The sequence below is a fragment of the Lepidochelys kempii genome, chromosome 2, assembly GCF_965140285.1.
Source record: "Lepidochelys kempii isolate rLepKem1 chromosome 2, rLepKem1.hap1, whole genome shotgun sequence".
In the NCBI taxonomy this organism is placed as follows: domain Eukaryota; kingdom Metazoa; phylum Chordata; order Testudines; family Cheloniidae; genus Lepidochelys; species Lepidochelys kempii.
The window spans coordinates 37,255,362-37,271,727 of NC_136381.1; the positions used below are offsets into that span (position 1 = coordinate 37,255,362).

The window sequence follows — 16,366 nt, forward strand, 5'->3', positions numbered from 1 at the left end:
ACATATATTATGGGGGCACCCTCTGGATTCTAAATACATATCTGTACTATCTAAAAATGCACTGCAATTCTTCATCCTCCCAAAGACAACAAAAGAAGTTGCTTGTGTTAGAGCCTTTAGGATGCGTCCTGCCTGTTGTGTGTGAAAGTTAAAGATCCCATAGCACTTTTCATAAGAAGGAGGTTCTGCTCCAGGGTCCTGTGAAAGTAGAATGAATTATATTTAAATTATAATTCATTAAAGAAATGCTGCTTGAAAGGTTTGTTGAAATATAGTTGTCAGGAAGAGAAACATTAAGGAGTGTGAGACAATGGGTCCTCAAACTAATTAACTTAGAGCTCCTACTGAGCTAGGAGATTGGTAAACGTTAGTATACAAATAAGATATGTATGTAAATTTGTCAGTTTCTCTTCCTTTTGTCTCTTATGTTAAATTGGCTTTGGCTTATCTGTATAAGTAAGTTAGCTTGAGCTTTTGCAGGGGGCTCACATATCTGGGTGCATTGGCAAAGCGCTTCGCTAATAAACAGAGTGGTCTGACAAATTCTGTGAGCCTTGAATCTGACTTTGGAGGTCCCACTGAGATGACAACCGTGTGACTCCTGACCGTTCTTAGGACAGTCGTGGCAAGCCGGCACCTGGGCACTTGGCCCGAACGGTCCTCCGCCAGAACGGAAGGGTGCATGACCACAGTGAAGTCTACGCCATTGAACCTGTTGGTTCCCACTCTGTTCTGGTAGGGATCCCGGGATCTGACATCAGGAATCTGGTCAGGTAATTATTTTTGTGTTTTGTCCGGACTGAGGACTGTCTTGTCTCTGTGTCTATCCGTCCTCCCTGTGGTGTGTTTGAGTCTGGTCGCCATCTCCGTCTGGGGATCGGCTGACCAAAGGGTTCCTGTCCCCACGGTCTGAGTGAGTGAAATCTGCACAATCGCAGCCGCACCGCGCCTTGGGTAAAACCCTTGGTTTGAAAGCAAGGGCGATTGAGGCAGTAGCCTGTGGGCTCCTTTTGTGTGTTGCACCGGGCATCGCTCTGACGAACCCGACTTTCCTTCTTGTGTGATTGGTGTGTAAAGTCCTCCTGTATGGGTAACCAGACATCTAAGTCGGGACAGTTCCCTAAAGGAATGCTGGCTCATTTTATGTATTTTAGGAAGGGTCTGGACTCCTGTAAATTTCTGGAAAAATGGTCTAGGCTAACTCAGGAGAATCCCAAAATTCAGTGGCCACTGTTAGGATCTTGGGACAAAGACTGAGTAGATATCTTAAAAGATAAACTCGGCCAACCTAAAACTAAATTGGTAAAAGGAGAGGTTGATTGTTTCATGCAGTGGTGGGAAGAGGCAAATAATAGGTGGACAGAATCAAAACTTGCCTCTCTCAAAGATTCTGGCTTCTGTCCCACCAGATGCAACTCATTTTACTGTTGTTGATTTGTGCTCTGCTTTCTTTTCTGTCCCGGTTCACCCTGACTCCCAGTTCTTGTTTGCCTTTTCTTACAAGGGGCAACAGTACACATGGACCACTCTGCCCCAGGGGTATACTGAAAGCCCATCATATTTTTCCCAAGCATTAGCCCGAGACCTTGCTGACGTTGTTTTCCCATCCAGGTCCACTCTAGTCCAATATGTAGATGATCTACTCCTCTGTTCCCCTTCATTGTCTGCCTCTGAAACTGACTCTTTAGTGCTCCTTACTGCCCTAGCAAATAAGGGTCACAAAACTTCTCGCTCTAAACTACAACTCTGTCAAGCTTCTGTCACATACCTTGGCTTTCTCCTCTCCCAGGGTTCCCGTGCACTTTCTCCCACCTGCGTCCAAGCTATCCTTAGCTTTCCCCGACCCCACTCCCCACACCAGGTCTGGAAGTTTTTAGGCATGACTGGATTTTGCAGACAATGGATTCCCCAATATGCCTCCCTTGCAAAATCTCTCCAGGAACTCACTGGATTCTCTGTGCCTGACCCCATGCCGTGGCCCCCTAAGGCCAATTCTGCCTTTGTTTCCCTCAAACAGGGTTTGGCTTCTGCCCCTGCCTTAGGGCTGCCTGACTATTCTAAGCCTTTTACCCTTTTCTGCCACGAACAATCTGGGTGTGCACTTGGAGTTCTCACTCAGATGCACGGAGAAAAGAACCACCCAGTGGCTTATTTCTCTGCCACTTTAGACCCTGTTGCCCAAGGCTTACCCCCCTGCCTGCGTGCTGTGGCTGCTGCAGTGCGCCTAGTCGAAATGTCTGATTCCCTTGTTCTCCGCTCTCCTCTTACTCTCCTGGTCCCTCACTCTGTAGAAACTCTCCTGCTACAAAATAACACAGGCCACCTCTCTGCCCGCCTTACCAGGTATGAACTTTTACTACTATCAGCTTCATATATCACCATAAAGCATTGTTCTCAGTTAAACCCTGCCACTCTCCTTCCTTTGTCTAATGACTGATCCCCACGACTGCCTTGCAACTGTCTCTGCTGTCACCGTCCCGCGCTCTGACCTTTCTGATGTCCCTCTCCCTAACTCTGACCTTGTTTTATTTACTGATGGTTCCTGTTTTTGAGATGACCAAGGTCATCTCCTTGCAGGATACGCTGTAGTTTCACTCTCTGAAACCCTGGAAGCTGCGCCTTTACCTTCTGTAACCTCAGCACAAGTCGCTGAATTAGTTGCCCTCACCTGTGCCTGCTTTTTGGCAGAGGGACGCTCCGCCACCATTTACACTGACTCCCGCTACGCTTTTGGGATTGTACATGACTTTGGTACCCTCTGGCAAACTCAGGGTTTCCTTACCTCTGCTGGTACCCCTATTAAAAATGGGCCCTACATCACTGCCTTCCTGTATGCAGTTTTACTTCTGTCTGCCCTAGCTCTTGTTAAGTGCCCTGGCCACTCAATGGCGGATACTGATGTTGCTAAGTGTAACACATTTGCTGATGCCTCTGCTAAACATGCTGCTGCCATAGAACCTTCCCCAGATGCATTTCTAGGTTCCCTTTCTGTTCCGCCGCCGTCCCTCACTGACCTCACCCTGCTCCAAGACTCTGCCCCAGAAACCGAGAAAGAATCCTGGGTTGCCCAAGGTTGCTCTCTACATCCCGATTCTCTTTGGCGCTCGCCTACTGGCACCTTGTAACCCCCTTTTCACTCTACCCGTCTCTGGCCGCCCTGCTACACGGTGTTTCGCATGTCGGAAAGGAGGAGATGGTCTCCGCTGTAACTAAGACAGGATGGTGGGCCCCCCATTTTTGCTCTTTTGCAGCCCGCCTCTGTGCAGCCTATACCATTTGCAAAAGCCATAATATTGGTAAACCTGTAAAAATGGCCCAGGGGTTCCGGGGCCTGCCTCAAGCACCGTTCTTGCATTGGCAACTTGATTTTGTACAAATGCCTAAGTGTCAACAATATGAATTTATATTGGTTATGGTATGTTTATTCTCGGGTTGGATTGAAGCCTTTCCTTGTCACAAGGCTGACTCACTGTCTGTTGCCAAATGTTTGTTAAATCATATTATGCCTGCCAAGGGAATTCCTGCTACTCTGTCCAGTGATCGGGGTACACATTTTACTGGACAACTTGTTCAACACCTGGACCGTATATTGCATATCAAACACCTGTTGCACTGTCCCTACCACCCACAGAGTACAGGTGCAGCTGAAAGACGAAATGATGTACTTAAGAATAAGCTTGCTAAAATTTGTGACTCTACAGGATTAAGCTGGCCAGTAGCCTTACCATTAGTCCTTATTGACATGAGATCCACTCCATCCCAAAGGCATAAATTAAGTCCCTTTGAAACTGTTATGGGACGCCCTATGCGAGCTATGACTACCATTACTCCCGTTCCAGATTTGAACTTGACCCACAGCACGCTCCTTCAGTATTGCAAGGGACTAATGCAAGCTGTAAGTCACTTCCATTCACAGGTTCGAGCCACCTGGCCCATGGAACCCACCACTGACACTTGTCACAACCTCAAGCCAGGTGATTGGGTCTATGTAAGGCGCCATCATCGAAAGCACGCCTTGGAGCCCTGGTGGAAGGGTCCTTATCAGGTACTGCTTACTACACAGATGGCTGTTAAACTATCTGGCATCGCAGCGTGGATACATGCTTCACAGTGTAAGAAGGCACCATCCCCAGAGAACCAATCATCACCTCAGGACAACGCAGAGTCAATTTTGACTCCAGAAGAAGACATAGAGGAACAGTCTGCAATACCTTACAATCTACGCTCTCGTAAGGGTTGCCAGAAGCAGATGACGAACAAAAAAAAAAAAGAAAGCAGTAGCGAGCCTAGTGCCTACTGCCTGGTGGGCATAAAACCATGACTGCGGTTCCCTCAGTTGAGGTTGTCAGAACCAGAAGAGCCTTGCCTCCAACATGCGCCTCTGCCTGTTCCTCGGCTGCTGGTATCTTACGGTCTGGGGAGACCATGATGACAATTCTTTTATCCAGCAGCAGGTGTGGATAGCTCAGACCCTTAATATTTCTAACTGCAGCCACATCCCAGCCCACTCTCAAACTGGTGTTCCTGTCCTGGCTATCCCACTCAAGTCCCCAGACCTCACTGGAGGGCCTCATCCGTTTAACAAAATATGGAACAGCAATGACACTTGGGAAGCGGTGGGAATAAATGCATCTAAATGGATAAGTGTGGTGGAGGGAAAAGGTCATTGGTGTTGGGTGTGTAATGGGACAGTGCTGGATTTGGGGAAAAGCTGTTGCCTTCAGCATATTGTGGCCAGTGGTGTAGGGGATTATTCAAACAAAACTAAAAAGTGGCGGGCCGGGTATGGAGATATGAATTTTTTCTCAACCTGGGATCAAACAGAAATCAATCTCATGTTCCCCCCTTAGTGAAAACAATACAATCTTTCAATGTCATGCAAATAACATCACTCCTTGTAAGGAGAATTACCCTGTACCCTTTGTGGGATACTACTCCTTCTTTGCAAACACCTATATGACAAATGGGTGCAACCAACCCTTCCTGGCCTTAATAGGCCATCACTGGGTGTGTGGGACCAGAGCTTATACTGCACTACCAGCTAATTGGTCAGGAATCTGTTTATCCGCCCGACTCTTCCCACAATTCCAAGTGCTAGGAACCTTCCCTCGAGAACGCCTCCGCAATTTCAGGTGAAAAAGAAGGGGCTTAACAGATGCCCAATGGTATGTAAATAACATAAACCCTTTAATTTGGGAAGAGGCCATTGGCGGTTCCTTAATACCATTAGGGGGAGTAATACACCATGCAAAAAGGCTCCTAAGGTTACAAGCAGTAGCTGAAATAATGGCAAATGAAACCGGAGAAAGTTTAAGAGCCCTGGCCAAAGAAACAGGGGCAATCTGACAGATGGCCCTCCAAAACCGTCAGGCATTGGACATAGTGCTGGCGGCAAAAGGAGGGACTTGTGCTCTTATTGCAAAAGATTGCTGTGTGTATATACCAGACAACACCAATGAGGTAACAGATCGTGCTAGCCACTTAGAACAAATCACATATCTTCCCCACGAAGAGCCAAGTTCTTTATGGAAGTGGCTAAGTAACCTTTTCAATTTCTCTGGCATAGAAAACTGGTTGTTTCAGGGAGCCCTAACTCTCCTGTTTGGAATCCTAATAATTTTTGTATGTTTTCAGTTACTTTCCTGTTGTATCCAAAATTGTGTCAGGCATGCTACACAGATAACTGCCCCAAACCAGAGTGCTAATTTGATGATTTTAAATATCACTGATGAACAAAGAGATAAAGAATGATTGATATGTGGAACCCAGTAATTGTTGGTCATTGCGTAGCTTGACCAAAAGGAGGGATTGTGAAAGTAGAATGAATTATATTTAAATTATAATTCATTAAAGAAATGCTGCTTGAAAGGTTTGTTGAAATATAGTTGTCAGGAAGAGAAACATTAAGGAGTGTGAGACAATGGGTCCTCAAACTAATTAACTTAGAGCTCCTACTGAGCTAGGAGATTGGTAAACGTTAGTATGCAAATAAGATATGTATGTAAATTTGTCAGTTTCTCTTCCTTTTGTCTCTTATGTTAAATTGGCTTTGGCTTATCTGTATAAGTAAGTTAGCTTGAGCTTTTGCAGGGGGCTCACATATCTGGGTGCATTGGCAAAGCGCTTCGCTAAGAAACAGAGTGGTCTGACAAATTTTTTGTGAGCCTTGAATCTGACTTTAGCCAAAATTCCCACACCCCTTGTTACTATACGTGTCAACTGACTGCCAGTTTCCACCCAAGACAGGCTTGCATTTCATTGGTGTTAGATGTATATAGTTAACCAAGTATTTTAGAACCCTTTAGAATGAAAGAAATTAGAGAGATTTAAAGTATTATAATGTCTGAAATAAAGTTTAACATTCAAGGAACAGTAACAATTTTTATGAAATGCAGAAAAAAGTTTGTACTCTCCTGTTTGCTATTTAGCATCTAAACTGCCACTGATCCCAATCCAACTCCCAATGAATTTAATGGAAGTTGGGTCAGACCCATATGTACTTTCTACAGCATCATTATTAAAGATGTTTTGGACAAAGATGCTGTAGAACACTAATTTTAAAACTGTGCTATTAAAAGAGCTGCAGTCAGCACTAAGAAAGGAATGAAGTTTGACAAATGTAAAATTTAAAAGTTTAGATGTTTTCACTCTTCACGTTTCTAACCAACTCCATAGGAAAACAGAGTGTAAACATTTTTTAACTACTAAGCCCTTTTATTTTATTTTTTTTCTAACAACAGTTACAGTAAAGCAGAGTAATCACTGAGAGATATAGGGACCAATACATTGGTCCTTATATCAAACACAGCCCACTGACTGCAACAGTATGACCCTCATTCATCTACATCTTTGATTCATAACGATAGTCTGTGGGGACAATGGGTCCTAGCCCGAGAGATACTCCAACTTGATCCAAGCAAGAGTTGTTCTCTCAGATCAAGGCAGAGCAGCACATGCTGTGGTTAAGGTGTTAGACTGTGACTCTAGTTTCAGTTCACAGTTCTGCCACAGACCTCCTGTACCATCTTGGCAAAGTCACTTAATCTCTTTGTGTGTCCATCTGAAAAGACTAATAATACTTTCCTAAATAACAGGTGTTATGAGAATACATTAATATATGCAAGGCACTCAGATATCACAGTTTTGGTAACAATATAAGAACCTGTAAAATAGGTACTAACTGCCACATAAGCTGCACCACTCCGATTAAGATGAGGCTGGCCTTACAGTTATTGTCCCAACTTCCCAGTAGGAGAAATCAAGCCATGAGTTGCCTCTTCTCAAGGCCTGCTCCCAACAAGCATGTGTGAAAAACACTGAGTTATCATCTTCCCCTTTGAGTATCAATAATAGTAAGGGAGCTAGGACAAGTAGAGCCTGCCTTGGATGTGGGTTCATTAAGGGCCAAGCCACTAGGAAGACAGCTGAATGAACCTAATTACACCAAGGCTATCCTCTGACACAGTTGCCATCTGTAGTATAGAGTGTTCCAGTAGCAGGCTAAAGCCTAGGATAGGACTGAGGTTTTAGCTGGGTTCTACACATGATTAAAGTCACTCACATTTAATAATTTTACTAAGATGACATTGAAGTAAAAAGAAAATGGTACAGAGTTTAAGCATAGAAGTTTCTGGTTATCAGGGAATAAGGTACAGATTATCAAGGGGTGCGAAATTCAGTTTAGAAACAGGTGGTGTAAGGAATACATAATCTGCAATCTCCCCGATTGGGGGTAAAAGTTTAACAGATCAAAGTACAGACATTGAGATTTGGGTTTATGTTGTTCATATAATGGCTATGTTCAGGTGTGAAGTATGAGTGGATACGATGATGAGGATGGATTTACCCTCATTTGGTGGGATTTAATGTTCAGTGAGTTTATGGTTCCAGTTCATATGGTCCAATGGAAAAAGTCTCTCAGTCCCTTTCCCATAGTTGATGCACAATGTTGTACCGGCTCACACTCCTGGTACTGTCGGTGGCTGGTGATGTGTTCGACGTAGATGTCCCTGGTTCTACACTATGAACTGCAAATTCATTGTCCCTGGGACTCAAACCTAGGCTGGATTTAGAGTGGTGACACACAGGTAGGAGCCTGAGCAGCTGTTTCCTTTGATACCATTGAAGGCCCCAGAGGAGCAACAAATATTGGAACTTGTAGCCTCCATGGATCACACTGACCAACCCACTCAAATGGTAAGAGTATCAGATGGTCCTGTTAAGGCTGGGTATGAGATCTCTTTCAGGCTCTGCCACACTCACCCCCGGGGTCACAAATCTTTCCGTGCCTCAGTCCCCTATCTGTAACATGAAGATAATAATACTTGCATACCTCACAGTGGAGTTGCAGTGAAAAGCTGGTTAATATTTGCTCAAATGGAGACCATAAATAAAATAATAAATAGCAGCTATTACTGGTGACTATAAACTGCTCCATTTGATATCACTTGGGTACAGCCATTTGGACTCCCACAGGAGATCCCCCCTCGAAAAAAATCTGGACAAAGTACCCCCTACCCAACCTGAGACCTCGGGAGTGGTGCAAGGACAAGCCCCGGCTAGTCGGATGAGAAGGTAGATGCGGAGACATGATCTATGCCCTCCCCTCCCCCAGCGGTATGATCTCATTTGACAGGAAGTATCTTGCTGCCCCCTCCCCCGCTCGGGCGCGCCTCTCCCACATGGATCCGGAGAGGGAGACAGAGGAGACGTGACACTGACTCAGCCCTCGTCGGGACTTACCCAAGGGCTGCGTCGGGAACACGCTGCCGGGGCTAGTGCACACGCAGAGCTGACACGCTCTCCATGCCGCTGGGCAGCCGCTGATCACGCGTGCCCCCGCTCGCCATTGGCCGCCGCCTCACACACCTTTGCCGCGGATTGGCCGCGGCCAGCTCCGGTCTCCCCCTACGCCGGGCTGGTGGAACCAGCAGCCGAATGGGCAGCTGCGAACAAAAAGAGGAAAATCAAGGCAGTGGCCAGAGAGCGCCTGGGGTGAAGGCTCTTGTCAGCAGCTGCAGCATCAGCATCAGAGCAGCTCCCAGCCACGGCGCCTCCCAGCAGGGCCATGCTGAATTTTGCAGCTTCCCTCTACCAGCCAGCTGTAAGTGCGTCTCTTCCCGCTCCCTAGTCCTGGGGGGTTGGTGCCCAGCGAGCCCTCCCCGCATCAGCTGCACCTGAGGCGGGGCACGAGGAGAAGGGGCTCGGCCCGGGGAGGATGGAGGGGGAGAGATGTTGTCTGGGGTACGATGCCCCAAGGGATTCCCTTTGGGGAGCTGCGGGGAGGAGTTGCTGGGAATCCTGTGGTGGCAGAGGAGGAATCGAGCTGGGGCTGAGGTTACTGGGAGCTTGTGGGATCTGGAGAGAGAATCGGGGTCTTGCGGGGAGGTTATTGGTGGGCTGCAGAGAGGGGATGGCTGAGAGGGGGGTATATTGGGGAGCCTGATTTGCAGAGGGGATGGCAGAGAGGGAGGCAGTGGGTGGGGGGAGCTGGGGTAGGTTATTGGGGAGACTGATCTGCAGAGAGGGGGGAGGGATTAGGGGAAGGTTATTGGGGAACCTGCGGTGATCGGAGAGGGGATGGCAGAGAGAGAGGCAGTCGGAGGTGGGTTATTGGGGAACCTGTGGTGATCTGCGGAGAGCGGATGGCAGAGAGGGAGGCAGTCGGGGGAAGTTTATTTGGGGAACCTGTGGTGATCTACGGAGAGGGGATGGCAGAGGGGGAGGCAGGGGTAGGTTACTGGGGAGCCTGATCTGCAGAGAGGGGGGAGGGATTGGGGGACGGTTATTGGGGAACCTGTGGTGATCTGCGGAGAGGGGATGGCAGAGAGGGAGGCAGTCGGGGGGGGGGCTGGTTGGGGTAGGTTACTGGGGAGCCTGATCTGCAGAGAGGGGGGAGGGATTAGGGAGGGTTATTGGGGAACCTGTGGTGATCTGCGGAGAGGGGATGGCAGAGAGGGAGGCAGTCGGGGGGGCTGTTTGGGGGAGGTTACTGGGGAACTGGATGTCAGGGCATCGGTCTGCGGGCGCTGGCGGGGAGAGGTTGCTGGGGGGCCTGTGGCGAGTGGAGGGGGCACGTGGCGTGTACCGGGAGCTATGGGCTCACGCCGCTAGGATGAGGGTAGTTGGGGAGCCCTGCCTGGAGGGCGGGGAGGTGGGTGCGTGTGACAGAGCGAGGGGTGGGTGGGGAGGGTTTGGTCGGGGGCGGACTGCACTGGGGTGACGGGAAAAGACTGAGAGGGCCTGTGAGGGAAAGGGGCGGTGAGTGGGGGCTGGGCGCCGGAGACGCTGCGGGATTCCCTCGCGGCTGAGGAAGGCGGTGGGCGAGGCTCAGGGAGGGGGATCGGGACGGGGAGGGATGAGGCTGGGACAAGCCGGTGGGCGAGGCTGCGGGGGCTGGAGGTCAGCCGGGGGTGGGTGAGATGAGACGAGACCGGCTGAAGGCGGCGGGCGGGGCGAGGGAGTCTGTGGCCAGCTCCCGCCATGCAAGAGTCCCCGGGCACGTCGGGCGGGCTCAGGCTCCGGACAGGGCTTGTGCCTGTTGGGCGAATGGTTCTTGTGCAGCCTGGGAACAGGGAGCGCCCTGTCTCCGTTCCCTTGAGAGCCCCCCCGGAGCAGCCGTGGCCCCTCCAAGGGCTCCCTGTGGTAACCCGAGCTGCGGCGCGGGAAAGCGTCGGGTGTGGTGGTGCTGAACCTCTCGGCCCCAGCCCTTGGAGAGGAGGGGCTGTCTCCGCCTTGTTCTCCTGGGAGCCGCGGGGGTGGACTGAGGCCGCCCCCTCCCTTCTGTGCGGCTCTGGCCTGGCGGGAGCTGCGAGGAAGCACGCGGCGGGCTGGCTGTCAGCCTTGCTCACTGCTGCAGCAGGCGGGCTCCCTTCCTGCCTGGCGGCGGGCCCTGGCTCAGCCTCCACCCTCTGGGGAGGGAGGCGGGGGAAGAGAGAGACGCACAAGTAGGGGAAAGGTCGCCGAGCGGCAGTCCCCAGTTCACCACGTTTCGCGAGTGCCTGGGACCAGCCGCTGATCACGCTTTGTTCACATGCCTCCGCCCCAACCTCGCCTCGGCCCTGTGCCAGCCATTCGGCTTCTGTGGTGCCTGACCGTGGCGACCAATGGGCGAGAGGCGGGGGCGGTACTGCGTGGTTTGAGTGCAGGCATGGAGAGAGTGAGTCACAGAGGTTCACCGAGGTGAGCGTGGTTCAAACACAGGATCCGTCTGCCAGCGAGGATCTCCCGGAGCCTCTGCTGCCTCCCTTGTGAGCCAAAGGCAGTTTTTTCCTCTGCTGCTTTTGCTCATTGGTCATGTCTCTCTTAATATAGGCCAGTTCCTTATAGAATCCAATGAGGACAACCTTTCCCTAGCCCTCTCAGGGTCCATCTTCTGAGGATTACATGTTCCATCTTTTCTTTATTTATAAAATTCAAAATCTGCAAAACATAGGCCTTTAGAAAAGCATCTATAAAACCTTACCTGTCCTGCCCCTAAGAATGATCCAGAGGCTGGTTAAAAGCTTGATCAAACAGCTCCATCTTAATGCATGCTGAAGCTCCACTAGTTTGGGCCCTGGCAAGAGCACGTTAGCCACAGCTTTCTGAAGTGTGAATTGTCCACTGAGGACACCCACCAATGAGCTCAGGCACACAAATATCTGTTTGTGCATCAGCACTCTAAAATCAACTGCTTCAGCAATGGCGGCTGCTATATGATCCTGTAGAGTCCAAAACATTCCCCACCCTCCAGCTACACAAAATAGTGTTTACCTGTTTTTAATATTCAAATGATATGAGTAAAACAACAAGAATGAAACAACAGAAACATTTTCCATATTGTCTGACAAACTTTATCAGGTCACAATTCAAGTCAGTCAACTTTTGTGTCTCAGCCTCAGTATTGTCCCTTTTCAGTTTATTCAAACAAAAAAATTAAGATTGTACCCTAATTAAAATCCTTACAGGATGGAATAAAGGAACAGCAAGTATAAAATAACTAAAGGACAGTTTAAGGAACAAGCTTTCTTTCAGTCATTCAAAACTTGCAGTAAGGGAGTAACTTACTGTTGCTTTTCAAAAACTGTTTTGTATTTTGTTCCAAATAATTTCACTAGACAGCTGTGCAGACACAATATTCATCAGATAGTCTGATTCCCTCTTTCATATTAACCTTTTAATGAAAGTTATATACTGTATTAGGAGAGGAAACAGGAATGTAGAGTGTCTTTAAAAATATTGAATAGGTTCTATGAAGTATGATATGTTTTACAGGTTGCATTTAATTTTTGTAATTTTTCTTTAAAGAAGGAACTGATAAATAGTTAAATTAACCGTAAACTGAAAAATATTCCTTTTTTCCTTTTAGGAGGAAGGAATAGAGATGATTACTGAAAAGCAAAACAATAATAGACGTTCCTGGAACAATACCACTGAAAAGAGTGATTTTGAAGCCGTAGAAGCCCTTATGTCCATGAGCTGCAACTGGAAATCAGACTTCAAAAAATATGCCGAACTGAGACCTATAACACCAGCATCTGATATGTCAGAAGAAACTGATGATAACCTGCTACCTGGTGCAGCTGACTTTCATGCAATACCAGCATTTGTAAGCTTTATTCTATTATTGTACATGCCTTATTAAAGTTTTTTAGATCACATTAACTGTGAGAAATAATCGTGCTGATTAGATGTCTCATTACTTGCATCTTTTTTCCCCTTTTAGTGCTTGACTCCACCCTACAGCCCTTCTGATTTTGAGATGTCTCAAGTAATTCATCTGCCAGCAGCAGCAGCGCCATCTGCTGTACAATGTAGATTGTCTGATATTTCAAAGCCTGTTCCTTCAGCAACTTTTAAAGAGACTGAAATGTCTCCAGCACCAAAACCAATGAAAGCTCAAGCAACAAGTGTTATTCGCCATACAGCTGATGCTCAGCTTTGTAATCAAAGAACATGTCCAGTGAGAGCAGCTAGTGTGTTGAAGTATCAGAACAATACTTCAAGGGAAATAAATATACAGAATAATGGAACTGCAAAACAAAATCCACCTTGTGCAATTGTGTCACCAAACAGAGCAACTTACAAAAGTGACAAACTTCCAGTTTTAGAAGAAAAAACAAGTACAGCACTAGCTGTCAGTCCATTGTCCCTGATCCAGACTTCAACCAGTAGACCTCAGCCTGTTCCTGGATCAGTACAGCAGTCATCGATGATAGCATCTTCTCCTGCTGTGCAAGCGAGTGGTGTCTCATCTGTACCAGTAATTTGCCAGATGGTTCCTCTGTCTACTAACAACTCTGTTGTGACAGCAATAGTGCCCAGCACTCCTTCGAGCCAACAATCAACCCTTTGCCAGCCTATGATGTTCATGGGAACTCAAGTTCCTAAAGGTGCCGTTATGTTTGTTGTGCCCCAGCCGGTTGTGCAGAACACAAAGGCTCCAAACATTAGTCCAAATGGCACTAGACTCTCTCCTATTGCTCCTGCTCCAGGTTTTACACCTTCTGCAGCAAAAATCACTCCACCAATTGACTCATCAAGAATAAGAAGCCACATTTGCAACTATCCAGGATGTGGAAAGACTTATTTCAAGAGCTCTCATTTGAAGGCCCATGTGAGAACACACACGGGTAAGTCATTAAGCAGTGGATAGTAGGAATTTCAAAGAAAGCTTTTCATGTATATTTGTGCTAATATTTATCAGTGTTCTAGTGAGTTGTGATTTTGTTCATGTTTGCTGCTTTCCAGAGGTGAAAGGTTAGTGCACTAATCCTTTGTACAGCTGGCTTCCTGATAATGGTGACCTTTCTAGTTACTTCAGTTAAAGCTATCTTAACATTGTACATCTCTAAAGATTTTTTTTTTTTGTCTTGACTGAACATAATCTAGCATTGTGGGGTAGTCCCAGAGTGCTATTGCTTGCTTTTGCCAGTAGGTGTTAATACATGGCATAATCTTTGGTAGGATGCCTCAAAAAGGAGAGGTGACTAGCATTCTCACCTTCAACATTAACACCCCAGGGAGTCATTCCTTCAGGTGTCCGGCAGTTCTTTAAAAAAAACCTGGCAGTGAATCTAATCACACTAGTAAAGGATAAGGGGCTATGTATGTTTACACAGCTCTACTAGTGCACTTCAGCCTTGTCATGTAACATCCCTCTTGTTTTTAGTATAGACGTCATTTTCAGCAGTGGGTGCTGGTCACGCAAAGCTGTCATGGTTTCGTAATGTATATAAATGAAGATAAGGATGAGAATATAACTGTTTTGAAACATAAAGCACAAGCTGAACTCTGCTTTCCAGTGATGAAACGCTAGTGCACTGACCCTTTGTACAACTGGCTACCTAATGATGGTGACTCTTCGAGTTAGCACAGTCAAAACCATCTTAATATTATATGTCTCTGGGTTTCCTGGTTGGTTATTTGTGTCTTGATTGTCACAGTAGAAATCGGTTATAAAAAAGTCAAACATATTATCAGTCAAAAGCAAAATTGTTGCTAAATAAATGCTCATGTTTCTATTTTGTTTTAGGAGAAAAGCCTTTTAGCTGTAGTTGGAAAGGCTGTGACAGGAGATTTGCACGATCTGATGAACTGTCTCGGCATCGCAGAACGCATACTGGTGAGAAGAAGTTTGCTTGCCCGATGTGTGATCGGCGGTTCATGAGGAGTGACCATTTAACAAAGCATGCACGGCGGCATTTGTCAGCTAAGAAGCTACCAAACTGGCAAATGGAAGTGAGCAAGCTAAATGACATTGTTGTGCCACTTGCATCCACACCTGCACAGTGAAAGAACTCCTGAAAAGTTACCAGAACTAACTGTTGTCACTATGGTATACCACCAGTGATGTATAAAAGCTCCTACTCCAGGTCTGTAGTTCTTCAGTGCCAGCTGTTGATGGCATTACAGCAGAGAGGCAAAGGCAGTCTGTGCTTGGTCACAGGAAATGCTACTGAGAGAACCAGTGACTAATAATGGAATGTCAGGTTTCTTTTCGACTTGGTGAAAAGAGAAAGAGGTTGAAGGTTTGAGAGCAGAGCAGCACAGGTAGCGAAGGGTTTTGAATTTATGCAGATTATTTGTATGTACTATAGAGTGGTCAGACATAAGTCATGCAGAGCTGTTGGCTGATAATTCTTGAAACCAACTACAATTACAGCTTTCAAAGACGTAATGAGTTTTCAGTAGAGCACAGACTAGAGAGAAATATCAATGTATAGTACAGATTTGTAGATCAGAAATGCATCTGTACGAAATAGTATAAAACAGTTATCCTACTGCTGTCACCTTTCCTTGATAGGATATTTATACTTTTTTTTTTTCTATTTACATTGCAGCCCAATCATGAGAGATGGGCATTGAGGCTCAGCACCTCTTGATACATTAAATACTGTATCAAGTATGTCAGTCATGCCAGTTTTACATTACTGTCCAAATATGGAATAGATTGAGTGGCTAGAGAGAGCCAAAAGTACCTAAATCCCCATTAATTTATTATAATATAGAACGCTAATACTATTTTTGCTATTCCTCTTGAAAGCTCATGATTATTACAATTGGTTATATTTAGGCATCCTATGATGCTTCTGCTTTCAAGTTGCTTGTGGTTTCCTTTATACCTTTCAAAATTCCATACCACCGCATTTTTCATAAACACTGAGATGGTATGTTTAAAAAAAATAAAAATGTAACCATAAGAATAATAAATTAAGTGGGTTTATTAAGAAGGCAAGAACAAGTATGTTATGCTAGGCTACTTGATGTGGAGGTCACTTTTGAAGATGATTTCTATTAGAGATAAATGGTCTTTATATAATGAGGATATAATCTATACTGTATTAAATTAGAAAGTTAGGAGTTATTTGTAAAGTAAAAATAAGGCAGTAAACACACCAGCCTTGAATTAATACTGTAGATTTTTGTGACAAATAATGCATCAACTTTTACTAACCATCTTTCTATTGTATCTTATTATGTTGAGTACACAAATACAGACAACTAAACAGTTGGATAATAGTGTACTAGGTAATCTTTTATGACTACTTTAAAATTTTGCACAATACTTCTTATGTCGTACTTTATACCTTGTTTACAATAAAGAACAATTTTAATACAGACCTCCGTGTGATGCATGTTGATTGGGTTATTTGCTTACAAAACACATCAGCGTTAGTCTTGATTAGTGATAGACTAGTTGCCCTCTTATTTATAAACCTTGTAAAACTAACTTGAATTTAATGTACAGTTAAGCGTACACTACTTCTAGAATACTTCTTTTGTGCGCTCTTTTTCCAAGACACTCTTATTGCAGAATAAGTGTCTATGTAGGGAGTTATACCGGTATGACTATAGCAGTAAAATTGTATTTCTGTTTGTAAAT

At 46.0% G+C, this 16,366-nt stretch overlaps 1 protein-coding gene across 2 annotated transcripts; it reads left to right on the forward strand.

Annotated features, from left to right (window-relative positions):
- Nucleotides 1-751: 751 nt before the first annotated feature.
- On the forward strand, nucleotides 752-16,062 carry KLF10 (KLF transcription factor 10). Of its 2 annotated transcripts, none has more exons than XM_073330412.2 (4): nucleotides 752-773; nucleotides 12,350-12,589; nucleotides 12,707-13,613; nucleotides 14,516-16,062. In XM_073330412.2, the coding sequence occupies exons 2-4, from the start codon at nucleotides 12,365-12,367 to the stop codon at nucleotides 14,773-14,775; spliced, it is 1,392 nt and encodes a 463-aa protein (XP_073186513.1). In that variant the 5' UTR covers nucleotides 752-773; nucleotides 12,350-12,364; the 3' UTR covers nucleotides 14,776-16,062. The 2 variants fall into 2 exon arrangements, with proteins under 2 accessions (XP_073186513.1, XP_073186512.1); XM_073330411.2 differs by lacking the exon at nucleotides 752-773 and adding an exon at nucleotides 8,699-9,103.
- The last annotated feature ends 304 nt before the right edge of the window (nucleotides 16,063-16,366 follow it).